Source organism: Choloepus didactylus, chromosome 4 (assembly GCF_015220235.1).
Source record: "Choloepus didactylus isolate mChoDid1 chromosome 4, mChoDid1.pri, whole genome shotgun sequence".
Classification (NCBI taxonomy): Eukaryota; Metazoa; Chordata; class Mammalia; order Pilosa; family Megalonychidae; genus Choloepus; species Choloepus didactylus.
This window is the reverse complement of record NC_051310.1, coordinates 52,347,524-52,369,261: the sequence shown is the minus strand read 5'-3', so window position 1 is coordinate 52,369,261 and position 21,738 is coordinate 52,347,524. Positions and strand designations below refer to the sequence as shown.

At 37.1% G+C, this 21,738-nt stretch overlaps 1 protein-coding gene and 1 pseudogene across 3 annotated transcripts in view; both read right to left on the bottom strand.

The window, feature by feature from the left end:
* The window catches only part of CCDC175 (coiled-coil domain containing 175), a 136,016-nt gene that overhangs the window by 74,944 nt on the left and 39,334 nt on the right, over window positions 1–21,738 (bottom strand). For all 3 annotated transcript variants that reach the window (XM_037832604.1, XM_037832605.1, XM_037832606.1), the window contains exon 8: window positions 6,094–6,175. In XM_037832604.1, the coding sequence (XP_037688532.1) occupies window positions 6,094–6,175 (82 nt within the window). The remainder of the gene's footprint in view (window positions 1–6,093; window positions 6,176–21,738) is intronic.
* On the bottom strand, window positions 18,345–20,544 carry LOC119531403 (annotated as a pseudogene).

The window sequence follows — 21,738 nt, the reverse complement described above, 5'->3', positions numbered from 1 at the left end:
TCAAGGTTTCTTCATCAACCCATTTTTTAAGGTGGTTTCATTCCATCCTAAGTAAATAATCATTTGTTCCCTGTATAGTCACATATTTATGTATTCAGCACCACTGTGACTATCTATATAAGGACATCTCCATTTCTCCCACAAAGAAGGAGGATGAGTCAAAGAAGGTAGAGAGACAAAAGAAAAAGAAAAGAGAAGAAAAAAAAACCATGACAGCTAGAAAGCAACAAAATGAAAGATAGCATTAAACTAAAGTAGAATAAGGTGTCAGACAACACTACCAATGCCAGGAGTCCCATAGCCTTCCCCTATGTCCCCCCCCCCATATGCATTTAGCTTTGGTATATTGCCTTTGTTATAGTCAAGGAAGCATAATGTAATGTGTCTGTTAATTATAGTCTCTAGTTTGCATTGATTGTATTTTCCCCCCAATCCCACCCTATTTTTAATACCTTGCAACATTGACATTCATTTGTTCTACCTCATGTAAAAACATATTTGTACCTTTTATTACAATCATTGATCAGCCTAGGTTTCACTGACTTATATAGTCCCAGTATTTATCTTTCATATTCTGTTCTGGTGTCCCACATGCTCCTAACCTTCCTCTTTCAACCATACTCACAGTCATCTTTGTTCAGTGTACTTACATTGCTGTGCTACTATCTCCCAAAATGGTTTTCCAAATCTCTCACTCCTATCTTTTCCTTTCTGTCTGAAGTGCTTCCTTTAGTGTTTCCTGTAGAGTTCACAAACTCTGTCATTGTCTGTTTGTCAGAGAATATTTTAAGCTCTCCCTCATATTTGAAGGACAGTTTTACCTGATATAGGATTCTTGGTGGTTTTTCTCTTTCAGTATCTTAAATATATCACCTCACTTCCTTCTTGCCTCCATGGTTTCTATTGAGAAATCTGCAAATAGCCTTATCAAGCTTCCTTTCTTTGTGATGGATTGCTTTTCTCTTGCTGCTTTCAGGATTCTCTCTTTATCTTTGACATTTGATAATGTGATTATTAAGTGTCTTGGCAAAGGCCTATTCAGATCTATTCTGTTTGGGGTATGCTGCACTTCTTGGATTCATAAGTTTATGTCTTTCATAAGAGATGGGAAATTTTCATTGATTATTTTCTCTATTATTGCTTCTGCCCCTTTTCCCTTCTCTTCTCCTTCTGGGACACCAGTGACATGTACATTCCTGCTTTATGTTTTGTCCTTAAGTTCCCAGAGATGTTGCTCATATTTTTCCATTCTTTTCTCTATCTGTTCTTTTGTGTGAAGGCTTTCAGGTGCATTGTTTTCCAGTTCCTGAGTGCTTTCTTCTGCCTCTTGAGATCTGCTGTTGTATGTTTCCATTGTGTCTTTCATCTCTTGTGTTTTTCATTTGTGCCTTTCATTTCCATAGATTCTGCCAGTTGTTTTTTCAAACTTTTGTTTCTTCCTTATGTACGCCCAGTGTTTTTATTATACGGTTCATCTCTTTTGCCATATCTTCCCTAAACTTTGAATTGATCTAGCATTAGTTGTTTAAATTCCTGTATCTTGGTTGAAGTGTAAGTTTGTTCCTCTGACTGGGCCATAACTTCATTTTTCTTAGTGTAGGTTGTAGTTTTCTGTTGTCTAGGCATCTGATTTCCTTGGTTACCCCAATCAGGTTTGCCCAGACCAGAACAGACTCAGGTCTCAGCAGGAGGCAATAGTATCACATCTCCTAAAGGGTTTGTCTTAGATTGGTACACCCTGCAAGGCCTCACATCATTGTGCTTTTCTGCCCAGCAGGTAGCACCTGTCAGCCTGTAGCTCCAGATTGGTGTTAAGAAGGTGTGGCCCATGGCTGTTTTCACCCAGGTTCTGGGGTCTGGTTCTGAATGGAAGATGGGTAGTAAAGCTTGGCACCACTTTCTTCCTCTTAGGGAAAATACACCCCCTAGGGAGAGGTCATTTACATTTGAATAGACTCTCTGCCTATACTATCTTCACCCTTGTCTGGTCAGAACATTGGGAACTGAAAGTGGCTGAGGCTTTCTCCACTGAGCCAGAAAAGGGACAGAAAGCCCCCTTCAGGGCCAGTCTGCGGCCACCCTCCAGCTCTCCAAGGTTAGTCATCACCAAAAGCCTCTGTCTGCTTGTTGGGGATTCATATCTTGTATTGAGCAGTCTACGTTTGTTAATTAAAACCCCAGTTGGAGATCAGATGAGCTATATTCACTTGCTCGGAGAGTGCTGCTCTCTAGCACCATGAGGCTTTGCAGTTTGGGCTGTGGGAGGAGGGAGCTCCTGGCTTGGACCCACAGTTTTTACTTACAGATTTTATGCTGTGATCTCAGGCATTCCTCCCAATTCAGGTTGGTGTATGATGAGTGGACAGTCACATTTGTCCCCCCACAGTTATTCCAGATTATTTACTAGTTGTTCCTGGTTGTTTATTAGTTGTTCCAGGGAGACAAACTAGCTTCCACTCCTCTCTATGCTGCCATCTTCTGTCTCCCAAATAGGTTTTGAATACTGTTGCTCATAGCAGCATTATTCACAAATGCCAAAAGATGGAAGCAACCCAAGTGTCCATCAACCAATGAATGGATAAACAAAATGTGGCATATACATATGATGGGATATTATTCAGCTATAAAAAGGAATGAAGTCCTGATCCATGCAACAACATGGATGAACCTTGAGGACATTATGTTGAGTTAAATAAGCCAGGCACAAAGGGACAAATATTGTATGATCTCACTGATATGAACTAATTATAATAAGCAAACTCACAGAGTTAGAATCTAGAATATGATCACCAGGGGATAGGCTGGGTGCAGAGAATGGAGAGCTGGTGCTTAATTTGTATAGAATTTCTATTTAGGTTGATTGTAAAGGTTTGGAAAAAGATAGGGGTGATCATAATACATTATTGTGAGTGTAACTGACAACACTGAACTGTGTATGTGAATGTGGTTGAAAGGTGAAGTTTTGGGTTCTGTGTGTTACTAGAATGAAAGTTAGAAGATAAAATATAGGACTGTATAACACAGTGAACCCTGTTGTGGACAATGGACTAGTATTAATGGTATAAGAATGTTCTTTCATGAATTATAACAAATGTATGACACTAATACAAGGTATTAATAATAGGGTGGTATATGGGAAAATACACCTAATGCAAACTACAGTTAGCAGCAGTATTTTAATATTCTTTCAAAAATTGTAACAATAGTGCTAAACTAATGCCAAGTGTCAACAATGGGGGGGTATATGGTAACATTGTAGCTTTTACATGTCTTTTCTAAAAGCCTATAACTTGTCTAATTAAAAACAATAATTTATAAAAAAACATTTAGCTAAGTGAAAGAAATTAGACACAAAGTTCTACATATTGTATGATTCCATTTATATAAAAAGTAAATATAAATAAATCTACAAGAGACAGAATAGCAGTTATGTAGGGATCGGGCAGAATAGAGGGACTAAGCAGTTACTGCTGAGAGGTATGGGGTTTTTTTTTTTTTTTTTTTTGAGAAATTAAAATGTTCTAAAACTGAATGTAGTAATGAATGCACAACTCTGTGAAGATACTAAAAGCCATCAATTGTACACTCTGGATGGATTGTATGGTACCTGAGTATATCTCAATAAAACTGCACTTAAAAAATCTGCTACTGAGGAAGATACCATCATCATAGGCCTCAAATTGTTTCTACAGGTATTTTTTCAAGTACAATGTCCTGTGCACACCTTTCCACCAGGTAGAGAAGGAAATAAGATAGAATGAACAAGAACTGACAGAAACAACAGACTATGGAAACAGATGCCCAGAAATTTCAAATAATGGGCTTTTCAGACACTGACTATAAAACCCTGTGATCCAAGAAATATTAGGCATGCTTGAAAATTATGACATGGATTTGGAACCAATAAAGAGAGACATAGCTGATTTGAAAATGTACCAAATACAAACTGCCCCCTGAAAAATACAATAACCAAAATTAATAACCCAAAGTAAGATCAATCTTACAGAATGCAGCATGGGAAAACAAAGTAAGACATATCACATATGTATGTTAGTACAAATAAGTATGCACATACAATTGGAGTCTCAGAAAGAGAGAGAAGAGAATGGGACAAAAGAAATATCTGAACAGATAATGCCTAAGAAGATTGCAGAACTGAGGAAACACAGTGACTTACAGATTTAAACCCACAGAGCCCACGCAGGATAAATAAAAAGAAAATCTTAAGACAAATCATAATGAAGCTGCCTAAGTCCAAGGGAGCAAAGAAGGCATAAAATAAATGAGGGATATGCCATATACATGAATTGGAAGCCTCAATATTATAAAGATGTAAAATCTTCTCCAAACTGATCTATAGACTTAATGCATCCCCAATCAAAATCCCAACGTATTTTTGGGGCAGAACTTGACAGACTGATAGAAATTCAAAGGGCCAAGAATAGCTGAAACAATCTCAAAGAAGAACAAAGTTGGAGCACATATACTATCAGCTATAAAATTTATTTTAAAACTAATAATTAAGATATTATGGTTTTAGTGTGATGAATGTCTACTAGTCCAAATGAACAGAATACAGAGTCTACAGAGCCACACATATTTGGTCACTTCATCTATGACAAAAGAGCCACTGCAGTGTAATGGGGAAAGGGTTATCTTTTAACTAAATAGTGCCGGCCAATTGGACAACCTTATGAAAAAATACTAATCTTGATTACTAGCTCACACCAAATACACATACAGACACATTTAGATGACTTGTAGTCTTAAATATGAAGGGCCAAATGATAAAGCTTCCAGAAGATAATACAGGAGAATATCTTCATAACATAGATCACATAAAGTGTTAACCAAAGGGAAAATATTGATAAACTGGACTTAAGGAAATTTGATTAATTACATTCACTGTTAATAGAGTGAAAAGTTCAAGCATAAACACTTAACAGTTTATATACTGTTCTGTAAATGTGTAATATTTCACAGTAAAGAAGTTAAAGTTTTAATGGAACTTAACTTTATCCTTAAACTTGCTTCCAATAACTCGTGAGGCTTATGATTGGATATCACCAAGGGCCCATAGTTTCTGCCCCAGTGGAAATAATAAATGGGTCAGAGCCCTGCTCCCTTTAAAGTGGTCACTTAGTTATACCCACAGAATTTGTCTTAGGGTTGTGGATTGAAGGGAACCCCTTCCACATCTGCCCCTTTGACTGAGTGAATTCTTAAAAAAACCAATGAAAAGGATGAGTTTTAGACCTGCTTGACCTGGGGACAAAACAGAGATAGAGGATGTAGGCAGAGGGCTTCTGACAATACAAGCCCTGGACTACTAAAATTTAGTATATGTATATGGGGATTCCGAGGACTTTTCATCTTCAATGCAAGGGACAAGCAGAATTTCAGCTACATCTAGTGTGTGTGTGTATTCAGGTGTATATATGGTCACATTTTGCATACTGTTTTATACAATATTGTCACTCAATAATATATTGTGAACAGTATTATTACTTATTTAACCAGGGCCCTTATTTTGGACTTCAGCTATATTTCGCCCCCAATTGTTGACTATCATAATGAATGTTCCACTGAATAATCATGTGGCTAAACCTTGCTTTACATCCAAGATTATTTGCTTATGATAAGATATTTCCTTTAACATAAATTTTTAAAATGCCTAAGGAATTCTCCTGGGAGCTAAATCTGACCCAAAATACTTCACATTATTAAACACATAACAGGCAGCCACACTTTATAGGTAAAACAGAACAGCAGGAAGGCCCTGATTTCTCTAAATAAGTCACATGAAAAATATCCATTAATCACAGAAACATTCTTAACATAAAATTACTATACCCACATGAAAAATTACCAAAAACATAATTCATCTTCACATGGACAAAGTTTGCTCTTTCATATACTTAAAGTACTTTGGGAGGGAATAAGATTTTTAAATCAATTGCTGTGAATAATCATGGTGATTATTAGTTGTTGTTAAATGTACTTTCATAAAATTTCACTTTTCTCACATATGTTTAAAATATTTAAAAATAAAATCTAGCTATAATCTAAAATCCATCATTCCTGCCCTCTTACCTGTTTTATCTTCTGCAGGTATTCATTCTTTTCATAATTAGATATATTATTCAGTTTTTCCTTGTGATCAGTAAACAAAAGTCTATAAACAGAGGAAGTGAAACAGATTTGTATTAGGACATATTTTCCAGCAAAGCCACATTCATTTATGGCATCAGAAACTTCCAGTCTCCATTCCCCCAAGCAATGTATTTATTTATATACTATGGTAGATTTAGTTATGTACCGTAGGAAAAAAACAAACAAACAAACATGTTTTTAATCTTGAGCCATTCCTGTGGATGTGAACCCATTGTAAGCAGGATCTTTGAAGATGTTGTTTTTAGTTACAGAGTGGCCAACTGAATTAGGATGGGTCTTAATCCTGTCACCAGAGGCCTTACAGAGAGAAAGCCATGGGGAGAAGCTAAGAGCAGGAAGTTAGTGGGAACCTAGAAGAGAAAGGAGAGGACACTGCTATATGATGGGAAAGCCAAGGAACCCAAGGATTTCCAGTCAGCCAGAACACTACTGACCCCAGGAGGAAGCAAGCCTTCTAGCCTCTGAAACTGTGAGTCAATAAATTTCTGTTGTTTAAGCCAATCCATCATGTGCTATTTGTCATAGCAGCCAGGAAATTAAGGCATATATTTATATATTTTAAAATAGACAGAAAATTTTACTCTTTTAAATTGATGAATACATTATTTAAGAAGCAATTGTGGAGCCCCTAGTCTCTGCCAGATATATTCTAGTTACTAGGGATATAGTGCAAGCAAAATTTCCGCCATCATGGAAATGACATTCCAGTGGAGGAGTCAGAATATATGCAGGTTGTTAAAAAATAAATAATATATTTCAGATAGTGTTAGTGCTCCAAGGAAGATAAATTAAGGGTAAGGGATCGAGAGATACCGGGTGCAAAGATGCCACTTAAGGCAGGTGGCCAGGGAGGACCTCTTTGGGGGAACTTGTGAACAGACCTGAATCAATAAATAGGAGCTAGTCCTGTGAAGATCTGGGGTGAGAGCTTTTCAGACAGAAGAAACAGCAGATGATATGACCCTGAGGCAGGAACAAGCTTGGAGTATTTGAGGAAGAAAGGATTATAATGAAACTAAAGGAGTAGACAGGGACTAGATCATATAGGGGCTTGAGGATGAGGTAGGAGTTTAGATTTTATTCTGAAGGGAATCAGGGGAGGAGTTTTAAACAGAAGAGTGATATGATTTGATTTATATCTTATAAAGATCACTCTGGCTACTTCATGGAGAAAGACAAGAATGGAGGAAGACAAACCACATAGGAGGCTGTAGCCCAGAATAGATTATGGCAGCACAAACCAAGGTTGTAGTGGTGGAAGTGGTGAGAAATTATTGCATTTAGAATGTATTTTGAATATGAAGGTACAGCACTTGTATTTGGATTTGGTTGGAGTTAATGTTGGGTTACGGTTAGGTAGTGAGCAAAACAGGAATGATAGATGACCTCTAGACTTCTGGCTTGAGAAACTAGATGAATGGTGGTGCCACATTAACTATGATAGGGAAGACTAAAGGAAGAGAAGTTTCAGGGAGGTGGGAAATCAAGGGTTCTGTTTAGGATGTGTTAGGTTTGAGATATCTATTAGATATCCTTAAAGTAGAGAAGTCAAGGAAGCTGTTGAGTATATGCATTAGAGCTCAGGGAAGAGGTCAGGACTTGATATATAAATTTGGGAGTCACTTGAACACAGAAGGTACTTAAAGCAATGAGATTGGATGAAATCTCATAGAGAATAGTGAAGGGTTGAGGACTCCAAAATTTGGAGGTCCTAAAGAAGAATCCAAACAAGTAAAGGATGCTGAGAAGGAGCAACCAGTGTGTTGGGTGAAATAATAAGAGAATGTGATTTGGGGAAGCCAAGTAAAGAAAGTATTTCAAGAAGGAGGGAGTGATCAACTGTGTCAAGATTTTGAGAACTTCAAGGAATAGAATAGACCACTGAATCTCAGCAGGTTGGAGATTATGGGTAACCTTGACAGTTCTGAAACCATTTCATTGCAAAAACACATGTATAATTTTCATAGCCTCATGAATTGTAAAGGCAAGTATATACTCTGGGTCACAAATTGGATATCTTTTATATACCACATTTGGCTTCCTACCTCACACTTCCCATGTGCTGAAAACCATTTGAATATCAAAGGGAGATCATAGCAATTTAGAAAGGTAAGCACTGGATTAACCATTAGCTATAAAAAACACATTGTGCTGGATACCAATGATATTAAAGAACAAGGATCAAGTTATTGATGTCTCCTGTGGCACATGGAGCATTTGAGGTACTCTCAGCTGTCCAAATACTTACAGAATTTAAACTTGTGGTTGAATGATTTTTTCCTCCAATATTTTGATCTTAAAATATATTAACAGTGCTATTAATCAGCTTACAAGTTAAAATTTTCATGGGAAGAAATTAGGCTTATAGATTAATAGAAAAATGAATTGTCCAAATTATTTTAGTTTCTTGCAAAATTTATTCTTAGACATCTCATAGAATATTATAAAACAACAGTGCTTGATTCTTCAAATCCACCCAAGAACAAGGCAGCCTCTTCCCACCATCACGAGAGAGAAAATGAATTATGTGGAGAAAAACTATGGGAGGAAATAAAAAGAATATAGAAAATTTTCTTTTAATTTGCCAACTAATAAAAAGGAGAAGGTAAAGTTTTCTGAGTAAAAAGGGGGTAACCTATATCCTCAGTCACCAAATTCATCAAAAGCACTTTTCTTCTGTGAGATTCCAAATGGATAAAAACTCTTGGAAAACTAGGTTTCCACAAAATGAACCATAAAAATGGAAAATCAAGGAATTTTCATCTCCTTCTTGAACATATTTTTCAAACAAGTTAGGTAACTGAAGACTGCTTATAATTAAAATTTTGCCAGTGTAGTAAAGTTTTCAATCATAACTACTAGGAATAATTTAAGAACTAACGCATATCCTGCACTATGATTCTTTGCCTAGTCTTTTCAAAATACATATGAACTAAAACTACTAAATCACACTCAAAGTAAGAGAATTTTTCCTGAGTTTTAATTGTGGTATTAATTGAGCTTTTATATTCTTAAAAATCTGTTATTGGAGGTAAAGATTATTGCCTATTTTATAGACTGATGATATCATCATCGTACTCTGTAATTATGTTTTAGAATACGTAATTTTAATCATAATACATTTAAACTTATGTAGAAATGAGCCATGTTATAAAAAGATTCTACTTGTAAAGTACTTGTCTTTTGGGAATCTCTCAGTACACAATTCTCTCTATATTGGGTGAACCATGGTATGGACCCGGGAAGCCATATTCATATTATAAGACTCCACTTCCCTGATGGGGATTGGATCAGTAACCAAAGTGGAGCCAAACAGATTTTCATGGGAATTCTGGGAATTCTTCTGAGAGAGAGACAATTGGTAGTCTCTAAAGATGGCCGGACTTTTGAGAGGTAAACTCAGGGTTTGGGTGGCCATATTTAGCCATGTGTTCACTGAGAGGAAAACACAGTATCTTAGTTTGCCTGGGCTACTATCACAAATACCACACAATGGGTTAATCTAAACAATGTTTTTGAGGCTAGGAGAAATCCAAAATCAAGATATTGGCAAAGCTTGCTTTCTCCCCCCAAACCATAGCATTCTGGTGCTGGCTACTGGCAATCCTTGGGGTTCCTTGGCTTGCATCTCTGCCTCCGTTCATATGGTGATGTTGTCTCCTTTCTCACTTCTGTGACTTCCGGATTGTCTTTATATGGCCTCCAGTAATCCAAGTCCCACCCTGGTTCAGTTGGCTGTACCTTAATTTAAAATATTATCTTCAAAAGGCCCTTGCTTATAATGGGTTTCACACTACAGGATAAGGATTAAGATTAAGAACATGTGTTTGTTGCACTTTATTTAAAATATTATCTTCAAAAGGCCTTGCTTGTAATGGGTTTCACAGTACAGGATGCAGATTAAGATTAAGAACATGTGTTTGTTGCAGTACATAATTCAAGCCACCAATCATAGTATATAGATAAAAAGAAGTATGAAGAACCTAAGATGGCGGCTAGGTGAGACAGGGTAAAAAAAACACGTCCATGAAAAATACTACATAAAAGCCAGAAAGTGACCCAGAACACCAGTTCCAGCAATGCACCAGCCAGACAAGGTCTGCTAAATCCACAGGGACTGTGCATTTGGTGAAACTGGGAGTCTGCATTCTGAAACAAGTGAGTGAGCCAGCTGAAAGTCTGGCAGCTGCACTGTGGTGTGGGGAAACCGTGGGATGGTGTTTGGAGATGGACTAGTTCTTTTAAAAAAAAAAAAAAAACTGGGAGTGGCTGCAGACACAGCAGTGAGAACTGCACAGTGAAGCACGGCAGGAGCAGGCTGTTGCCAATGCCTCAGTGTCTGGCATGGAGGATAGCCCTTCCCACACCCGCTGCTGACTGTCTTGGGGTCAGGGGGACAGAGGGGAACCAAAAGGAGAAAGAAACCATGCCCCTTGCAGCCATCTCCCCGGTGGGCTGGAGACAATCCTGTCCAGGGACGGAGCCATAGCCCAGAGGTGCACCAAGAGTGTTTCCTACAGCATCGTGCACATGCCACAATATTGGCCATGGACAGTGTCCTTTAGTGCACCCACAGCTAATTATCCCGGAGCTGGGAAGGCAGAGCTGTGCGAAAAGGGGGAAATTAACACGCCCTATTCAACCATCTTTAAAGCAGGCTGGGAATGCCCCTGCATGGTCTGGCAGCCCAGGGCTTCCCTGGAGGCTGGCGTGCATTGTGATGTGGCACAGCCTTCCCTGAGCAGAGGTCCTGGAAGAGCACGGCTGGGAAGGAGGACCCACTCAGAAATCCCAGGGACCCTATGCCAATACCAAGGACTTGTGGGTCAGAGGCAGAGACAATCTGTGGCAAGACTGAAATGAAGGTGTAGACTCTTGCAACAGGCTTAAATCTCCAGGAACACCTGGGAGGTTTGATTATTAAATCTGCCCTGCCTCCCTAACCACCCAGACACATACCCCACATTCAGGACAGACAGCATCAACAACACATCCAAACTTAGTACACCAATTGAACCCCACAAGAATCAGATCCCCACACACCACAAAGACAAAGTCCGGGAGAACTGACTTGAGGGGAATAGGTGACTCGTGGATGCCATCTGCTGGCTAGTTAGAGAAAGTATATGCCAGCAAGCTGTAGATCTGACAAATTAGAGCTCGGTATTTTAATATCCAGAAAGAACCCTGTCAAGTAAAGGAAATGCCAAGAGGCCAAAAACAACAGAATATCTTAAAGCTTATGATAAAACTAGACGATATGGAGAACCCAAACCCTAACACCCAAATCAAAAGATCAGAAGACACACAGTACTTGGCACAATTAATCAAAGACCTAAAATCAAACAATGAGAGCATGGCACAGGACATAAAGGACATGAAGAAGAGCATGGCACAGGATATAAAGGACATAAAGAAGACCCTAGAAGAGCATAAAGAAGAAATTGCAAGAGTAAATAAAAAAATAGAAGATCTTATGGAAATAAAGGAAATTGTTGGCCAAATTAAAAAGACTCTGGATACTCATAATACAAGATTGTAGGAAGTTGAACAACGACTCAGCATCCTTGATGACCACAGAATGGAAAACGAAAGAACAAAAGAAAGAATGGGGAAAAAAATAAAAAAAATCAAAATGGATCTCAGGGATATGATAGATAAAATAAAACACCCAAATTTAAGACTCATTGGTATCCCAGAAGGGGAAGAGAAGGGTAAAGGTCTAGAAAGAGTTTTCAAAGAAATTATTGGGGAAAACTTCCCAAACTTTCTACACAATATAAATACACAAAGCATAAATGCCCAGCAAACTCCAAATAGAATAAATCCAAATAAACTCACTCCAAGACATATTCTGATCAGACTGTCAAATATTGAAAAGAAGGAGCAAGTTCTGAAAGCAGCAAGAGAAAAGCAATTCACCACATACAGAGGAAATAACATAAGACTAAGTAATGACTACTCAGCGGCCACCATGGAGGTGAGAAGGCAGTGGCATAACATATTTAAAACTCTGAGAGAGAAAAATTTCCAACCAAGAATACTTTATCCAGCAAAACTCTCCTTCAAATTTGAGGGAGAGCTTTAATTTTTCATAGACAAACACAAGCTGAGAGATTTTGCTAATAAAAGACCTGCCCTACTTCAGATAATAAAGGGAGCCCTACCACAGAGAAGCAAAGAAAGGAGAGAGATATAGAGAAATTTAACAGACATATATAGAACATTACATCCCAAATCACCAGGACACACATTCTTCTCTAGTGATTACGGATAATTCTCCAGAATAGACCACATGCTGGGACATAAAATAAGCCTCAATAAATTTAAAGAACAAACAACTGAATATATTCAAAGCACATTCTCTGACCACAATGGAATACAAATAGAAGTTAATAATTTTTGATTTGTAACTCCACTATTTACTTCCTACAGGATATAAAATACATAAACTCTAATGACAAATCAGTGGTTTTGGACTCAATGTAACATATGTAATTTTTGACAAGAAATACATAAAGGTGGGGGAATGGAGGAGTATAGAAACATAGTTTACGTGTCCTATTGAAGTTAAGTTGGTATCAAGGAAAAACAAGATCATTATAGATTTAAGAGGTTAAATTTAAGCCCCACAGCAAACACAAAGAGAGTATCAGAGAATATGACCATAGAGATGAAAAGTAGAGTATGGGTTATGAGACATGGGGGAAGGGGCAATGGGGAGTTAAGAAATGAGTGTAGGGTTGGTGTTTGAGGTGAAGGGAAATTTCTAGTAATGGATGGTGGGAAGGTGATAGCATTACAACATTCTAAATGTGATGAATCCCGCTAATGGAATGCAAGGGAGGAGGTGGAATGGGAAGATTTAGGCTGTATGTATGTTTCCACAATTGAAAAAAAATAAAAGGTCTAAATAGGCAATGACAATTAAATTTCAAGGATGATCCTGGATGGGATATGAGGATGGAGGAGAAGAGGCTCAAAGGGACACAGCTGGGACATAAGAAAAAAAAAAAAAAGGAAATATAGAGTGTAAGCTTTGTATCAATGTTGAATTTCTTGAACTTCCTAGCTGCGCTTAATGGGATTGCATAAAAGAATGTTCTTGTTCATGGGAACTGTAGATGTGAATTATATTGTTTGTTCAAGGATGTGTGCAGCTAGCTCTCATATGTTCAGAAGACAGAGCAATAGATGATGGATGATAGATAGGCAGGGAGGATGGGAGGGAGGAAAAGAAAGAAATGGCGGCGTGACAGGATGTTAAAGCTGGTGGATCGGGGTATTGGGGGAGGGGGGTCGGGATATGCTGGAGTTCTGTGTATGGGTTTTGTATTGTTTTTGCAACTGTTCCTGTAAGTTTGAATTTATTTCAAAATAAAATAAAAAAAAAAAGAAGTATGAAACACAGTCACAAAAGGAAGCAGAGCAGGCTTCAGATGGATGGAAGATTTCCTTCAGTTTCTTGCTCCAGTCCCATGTGTAGCAGTTCTTGTCCTGAGACTTCCCTGTATTTTCTCAATAAGTTATGCAACTCCCCTTTGACTAGGAACAACAGCTATAATTGTATAGCATGTTGTAGTAAGGCCATTAGGGCATATCTCACTGATGCCTTTTCCCACAGTCAAAGAGAGGTGTTTGTAGGAAATCAGGAACTGAGGGTCATACATTCCAAATAGTCTGTCCCCCTTCCCAAGCTGACTACATTATCCTCAAATTTTTTCCTCTTGATCATCTGAAAGATTGATTAATTTCAAAATGAAGAGACAATTTTATATAATGCTATTATATGAACTTTAGTAAATTTGGAGAATATAATTTTCACCTGCTATTAAAAAAATGTTTTTAAAAACTGAAGTAGCTATTGCTAGTCAACAAAGATGGTGGAGTGAGATGCTCCAGGGTGCCATTCCCCCACAGAATGTTTGAACAACTAGCAAAATTGGTAGCCATTTTCCTCAGAGCTCTCAAAAACAGTTGAAGGGTTGCAGCAACTGAGTGAGTGCTGAATCAAGAAAAAGGCAACTTAAAAATGGTATAAAAAGCTTGTGGTACCTTTCTTGGTCCCTCCCTCAGCCCCTCCCTGGCCCAGTGTGGAGCAAGTCTACTCTCTCAGTGCAGGTCTCTGAACCTGTCCTGCTTCTATGCATACTGTGATGCATATATGTCTGTGACAATCTATCTGATGGCAGAATCAAGGACCAAACCAGGATGCTCATCTCTGGCTTGCTGTTCCAGAAAATGTCTTACATGCAAAAACAGCTTGTGCACAGCTAAAACAGTTTAAGAAACAATCAAATTACAGTGGCCTAGGGGACTACTGGCTTTTAGACACAAAATAGAGCATCCAGGACAGGGAAAAGACTACCTAGGAAGAAGAGAAGTAATTTGGATCCTTGTAAACAGGGGTATTCCAAAGGCCATGAGCACATGCCCAGGACAATATGCATGCTCAGAAAAGACTGGAGAGGACCCTGTACTTTCACCCTGGGCCATTATTCAGGGTCCCTGGTAGGAGGGCTGAGCTCTGAAGGAAAGCATTAGTTAATACCTAGCCAGTTTACAAAGACTGTGAAAGGTGTTTTGTTTTTCACATTTATTTGTTCTTGTTAGCTCCCAACATTCAAGAAATTATCTGTCATATCATTAACAGTATACAAACTTAAGGAACAGATACCATGGGGATTGAATTCCAGAGTTAACATATTTCAGTATTAAAATGTAAGTGTGCAACATAAGATTACAAGGGAAACAAAGAAACAGGAAATGATGTTCCATTCAAAGGAAGAAGATAAAACATCAGAAAATATCAATGAAAAAGATCAAACTTTGAACATACTAGACAGAGACTGTTAAAAAAATGGTGTTAAATATGCTCAAAAGAGCTAAAGGAAAACATGGACAAATAAATAAAGGATATCAGGAAAATGATATATTAACAAAATGAAAGTTTCAATAAAGAGATAGAAATTATAGAAAGGAACTAAACAGAAATACTGGAATTGAAGTCCACAGTAACTTAAGTGAAAAACCCCTTAAAGGGGATCAACAGCAGTTTGGAGCTGGCAGAAGAATCAGTGAACTCGAAGATAAGACAATTGACATTATGCAAGCTTAGGAGCAGAAAGAAGAAAGAATGAACAAAAGCAAACACAGCCTAAGAAACCTGTTGGACATTGTTTTAGTTTCCTGGGCTGCTTAAGCAAATACCATGAAATGGGTTGGCTTTTAACAATGGGAATTTATTCACTCACAGTTTTGAGGCCAGGAAAATGTCCAAATCAAGGCATCATTAAGGTAATGCTTTCTCCCCGAAGGCTGTGGCATTTTGGGTCTGGCTGCTGGTGATCTTTGGCTCTTCTGTCACATGGCAAGGCACATGGTGGTGCTTCCTGGTCTCTCCTTTCTCTTCCAGTTCTGCCAATGCCCAACCTCTTGTTTCCTGTGGCTCTCTCCGTCTGAATTTCATTCTCTTATAAAGGACTCCAGTAACAGGAAAAGACCCATCTGATTAAGGTGGGACACTCCTAAACTAAAGTAACCTCATCAAAAAGTCCTACTTACAATGGGTTTATACCCACAGGAATGGACTAAGTTTAGGAACACATTTTTTTGGAACAAACAGATCCATGCCTAGACACATTATAATCAAACTGTTGAATGCCAAGGATAAAGAGAGAATCCTAAAAGCTGAAAGAAAGGGCAACATCTCCTGTACAAAGGAGCCTCACTAAACTTAAGTGCTAATTTCTCAACAGAAACCATGGAGGCAAGAAGGCAATGTGATGGAATATTTAAAGTGCTGAAAGAAAATAATTGCCAACCAAGAATTTTACATCTTGTAAAACTACCTTTCAAAAATGAGAGCGAGTTAAGACATTCCCAGGTAAAAGCTGAGGGAGTTTGTCACCACTAGAGTTTTTCTACAAGGAATGCTAAAGGGGGTTCTTCAGATTGAAAAGAAAGAACACTAGACAGTAGATCAGAGCGGGATAAAAAAATCATGATCTTCCACAAAGGTAACTACATGGGTAATTATAAATGCCAGTACTATATTTGGTTTGTAATTCCACTTTTTATTTCTTCCAGGATCTAAATGAAAATGCATAAAAAGCATGGCAAATCTATGGTTTTGGACATATAATGTATAAAGATAAAATTTGATGGGAACAATGTTCTGGATATATAATGTATAAAGATATAATTTGATGGGGACAACAGAGTGGGGGGAATGGAGGGATATAGGATCATGGTTTGTATATGCTAATAAAGTTATGTTGTTATCAAATAAAATGAGATTGTTCAAGATTTAGGATGTCAGATTTAAGCCCCATGATAACCACAAAGAAAATGTCTGAAAAATATACACAGAATGAAATGAGAAGGGACTCAAAATGGTTCACTACAAAAAATTAAACAAACATGAAAATAAGCAATAACAGAAGAATTGAGGAACAAAAAAGGTATAAAACTTACTAAAGCCAAATAGCAAAATGGCATGAAAGTCCTGCATTATTAGTAGTTAATTTAACTGTAAATGGATTAACTCTCCAACCAAATGGCAGAGATTGGCAGAATGGATAAAAAAAAGCATGACCCAACTATATGCTATTTATAAGAGGCTTACCTTAAATTCAAAGACACAAGTAGGTTGAAAGTGAAAGGCTGGAGAAAAATATTCAACGCAAATAGTAAACAATAGAGAGCTGGAGTGGCTATGCTAATATTAGATACAATAGAATATAAGTCAAAAATTGTTACAAGGGACAAAGAAGGACACTATGTACTGATAAAAGGGTCAGTTCAATAAGGAGATATAACAATTATAAATAAATATGCACCTAACAGCAGAGCCTCAAAATATATGAAATAAAAATTGACAGATATGAAGGGAGGAACAGAGAGTTCTACATTATTAATAGGAGACTTCAATACACAACTTTCTAGAAAGGATACAACATCTAAACAGAAGATCAGTAAGGAAACAGAAGACTTGAACAATATTACAAACCAACCAGATCTAAAAGACATATATAAAACACTTCAGGCAACAGCAGCAGAATACACATTAATTTCCAAAGCACATGGATCATTTTCAAGGGCAGACTATATGATAAATCACAAAACAAATCAATAAATTTAAAAAGATTGAAATCATACAATGTATCTACTCTAACCACAATGAAATGAAGAATAAGAACAAAGTTGGAGGACTCACACTTCCTAATTTAAAAACTTATTACAAAGCTACAGTAATCAAAAGTATGGTACAGGCACAAGGACTGACATATAGACAAGTAGAACAGAATTGAAAGTTTAGAAATAAACTCTCATATCTATGGCAAACTGATTTTTGACAAGGGTGCCAACTTATTCAATGGGGAAAGAACAGTGTCCTCAACAAATAGTGCTGGGAAAATTAGATATACACATATAAAAGAATAAAAGTGTATCCCCTACCTCACATCATATTAAAAATTTACTCAAAATGGATCAAAGACCTAAATATAAGAAAGAAAGTGTAAAACTCTTAGAATAAAACATAAGGGATCATCTTCAGGACCTTTGATTATGCAGTGGATTCTCAAACATTAAACCAAAAGCATGAGCAACAAAAGAAAAGATAGATAAATAGGACTTTATCAAAATTAGAAACTTCTGTGCATCAAAGTACATTATCAAGAAGGTAAAAAGACAACTTACACAAAGGGAGAAAATATTTGCAAACCATAAACCTGATGGGTTTTTTTTTTTTTTTTGCTGTAATGTCTTTATTAAGATATAATTCACATACCATACATTTTGCCCATTTAAAGTATACAATTCAGTGGTTTTTAATTTATTCAGAGTTGTGCAAGCATCACCCCAATCAATTTTAGAACATTCTCATCATCCCAAAAAGAAACCAGGTATTCATTAACAGTTATTCTCTCAACCCCCACCCCCTCTCCAGTCCCATGCAACCATGAATCTACTTTCTGTCTCTATAGATGAGCTTATTCTGGACATTTCATATAAATGGACTCATTCAATATGTGGTCCTTTGTGACTGGCTTCTTTCACTTAACATAATGTTTTTAAGTATATCCTTGCATGTTGTAGCATATATCAGCACTTCATTTCTTTTTATTGCTGAATAATATTCCATTGTATGGATATACCACATATTTTTTTGTCCATTCATCAGCTGAACATTTGATTTCTTTCTACTTTTATACTGCTGCTATGAACATTCATACACAAGTATTTGTGTGGCTAGATGTTTTCATTTCTCTTCGTTATACACCCAGGAGTGGAATTGTTGGAGCATATGGTAGCTATCTATTTAACCTTTTGAGAAAACTGCCATTCCCATCAGTATTACACAGGGGCTCCAGTTTATCCACATCTTCACCAACACATTTCTTTTTGATTATAGTCACCTTAGTGAGCATGAGGTGGAATCTCATTGTCGTTTTGATTTACATTTCCCTGATGACTAATGATATTGGGCATCTTTTCACATGCCCATTGCCATTTGTGTATTTGCTTTTGAGAAATCAATATTCAGATTTTTTGCCCATCTTTTAATTGCTGTACTCTTTTTTACCAAGTTTAGAGATTGTTGTATATTCTAGTTACAAATTCTTTATCAGATACACGATTGTAAATATCTTCTCCCATTCTATGGGTTATCTTTTCACTTTCTTGAAGATGTCCTTTGAAGACATTTCAAATTTTGATGACAACCAATTAATCTATTTTTCTTTGGTCTTGTGTTTTTGTGTCATATAAAAACTGCCTAATTCCAAGGTCATGAAGATTTATACCTATTTTTTTTTCTAAGAGTTTTATAGTTTTAGGTTCTTACATTTTGGTCTCTGAACCATTTTGACTTAATTTTTATAGATGGTGTGAGGTAGGCATTGTGTAAGTTCATCCTTTTGTATGTGGATTTTACTGAAGATTATTGTTTCCCCATTGAATGGTTCAATACACCTGTTAAAATCAGTTGATGACAGACATGGTATTTCTGGACTCTCAGTTCTATTCCATTGTCTATCCATATACCAGTACCACCTGTCATAATTACTGTAGTTTTGTTGTAAGTTTTGAAATCCGGAAGTATGAGTCTTTCAACTTTGTTCTTTCTTTTCATGATGGTTTGGCTATTCCGGGTCCATTGAATTTCCTTGTGAATTTTAGATCAGCTTGTCAATTTCTGCAAGGCTAGCTGGGATTTTGATAGCTATTGCATTGAATCTTTACGGCGGTATGTTTGTTTTCATCCTGTTCCAACAATAAATCCTGTTCATAATAATATAAGCCACCAATGATAACTTTATTAAGTTCAGATGTAACTTTTGTCTGAGACAAGTGGTTGCCTGTTCAATCTCCTCCAGGATGTTTTCTCATGTAAGGTGGTGTCTGAATTATAATAAAAAATCTTGTTTAAATTCTGATCAATTTCATAATCTGAATCATTATCAGACCAAACAGTAAATAGGTTTTTTCGATTTTCTGTTTGTTTGATCTCTTCATCAAATAAAAAAAATCAAGTTCCTCTTGTTCCTGTTCTTCTGGAGGATGGAGTTGATTTGATGCCTCACCAGGTATAGGCACTGATTCCTTTAATTTCATTAGAGATGGATGATGTCTCTTTTTTACTTCTATCCAAGGCTCAGAATCCAAGTCAGGCAAACTGGTAAACATACCTCTAGACATTGCTTGAAGATTACTTGTTACAGTATTTTTCTTTGGACTCAGTGGACTTCCAGTTTTTGGCGAGTTTGGGGCAGACTCTGAATGTGAGTCAAAGGCTTGGCCTGGTATGAACGCCAGGCAATCAATCAGTTCAGAGAAGTCTGTTTGAGGCACACTACATGGAGGTGGTCCAGGAATTGGCTTTTTCTGTTTCTTTTTTCTCTTCTCACCCGTAATTTCTACTTCTGTGCTATTTTTCATCGCCTCTCAAATGAGATTAAGTTTGTAGTGAGAGCACGAATATGGTAGAAAGCAGCAATGAGGGAAATAGGCTAAAAACCTTGTTCATCCATCTTTTTCCTAAGAAAGAAGGCCTGCTCAAATTTTCTGTACTGAAGTAATATTCAATTTGGCACTTAATATATTCTTTAAGCAATGCTTCTTCCACTGGAAACACCTGTACACCTGTACCATCCTCCTAGTAATACATCATAACTGGTATTAAGTTCTGCTTGAAATGGTTGATCAGCTCTTTTACCATGTTCTCGATAACCATATGAATAATCAAAGTTCAATAGAGGATTTCCTCTGCCTCGTCCTCTTCCCTGTCCTTGGCCTCTTCCTCAGCCTCCAGAGGAACCTCTGATATTTCCAATCTCACTTTTCACACAGGAAACTTCATCTTGATCATCTCTCTTTTCTCTTTTTTTTTTTTTTTGTTTGTTTGTTTGTTTTCATTTTTATTGGGATTGTTCAGATACCATACAATTATCCAAAGATCCAAAGTGTACGATCACTTGCCCCTGGGTACCCTCATACAGCTGTGCATCCATCACACTTAATTTTTGTTCAATTTTTAGAAACTTTTCATTACTCCAGACAAGAAATAAAGTGAAAGATGAAAAAAGAAAAGGAAACTCTAATCCTCCCCTATCCCTAACCAACCCCCCTCAATTGTTGACTCCTAGTATTGGTATAGTACATTTGTTACTGTTTATGAAAAAATGTTGAAATACTACTAACTGTAGTATATAGTTTGTAACAGGTATATAGTTCTTCCCTATATGCCCCTCTATTATTAACTTCTAATTGTATTGTCATACATTTGTTCTTGTTCATGGAAGCGATTTCTAGTATTTGTACAGTTGATCATGGACATTGCCCACCATAGGATTCAGTTTTATACATTCCCATCTTTTGACCTCCAACTTTCCTTCTGGTGACATATATGACTCTGAGCTTCCCCTTTCCACCTCATTCACACACCATTCGGCGCTGTTAGTTATTCTCACATCTTGCTACCAACACCCCTGTTCATTTCCAAACATTTAAGTTCATCCTAATTGAACATTCTGCTCATACTAAGCAACCACTCCCCATTCTTAAGCCTCGTCCTATATCCTGGTACCTTATATTTCATGTCTATGAGTTTACATATTATAATTAATTTCTATCAGTGAGACCCTGCAATAATTGTCCTTATGTGTCTGGCTTATTTCACTCAGTATATTGCCCTCGAGGTTTTGTCATCAACCCATTTTTTTTTAATATGGTTTTGTTCACTCACCATACATTCCATCCCAAGTAAATAATCGATGGTTCTCTGCATGGTCATACATTTATGTGTTCACCACCTTCACCACTATCTATATAAGGGCATCTACATTTCTTCCACAAGGCAGGAGGGAGAGTCAAAGAAGGTAGAGAGGCAAAAGAAAGAGGAAAAAAAATGACAGCTAGGAAGCAGCAAAAGGAAAAATAACCTTAAATCAAAGCAGAATAAAGAATCAGACAATCCCACCAATGTCAAGTGTCTAACATGCCTCCCCTATACCCCCCTCTTATCTGCATTCACCTTGGTATATCACCTTCGTTACATTA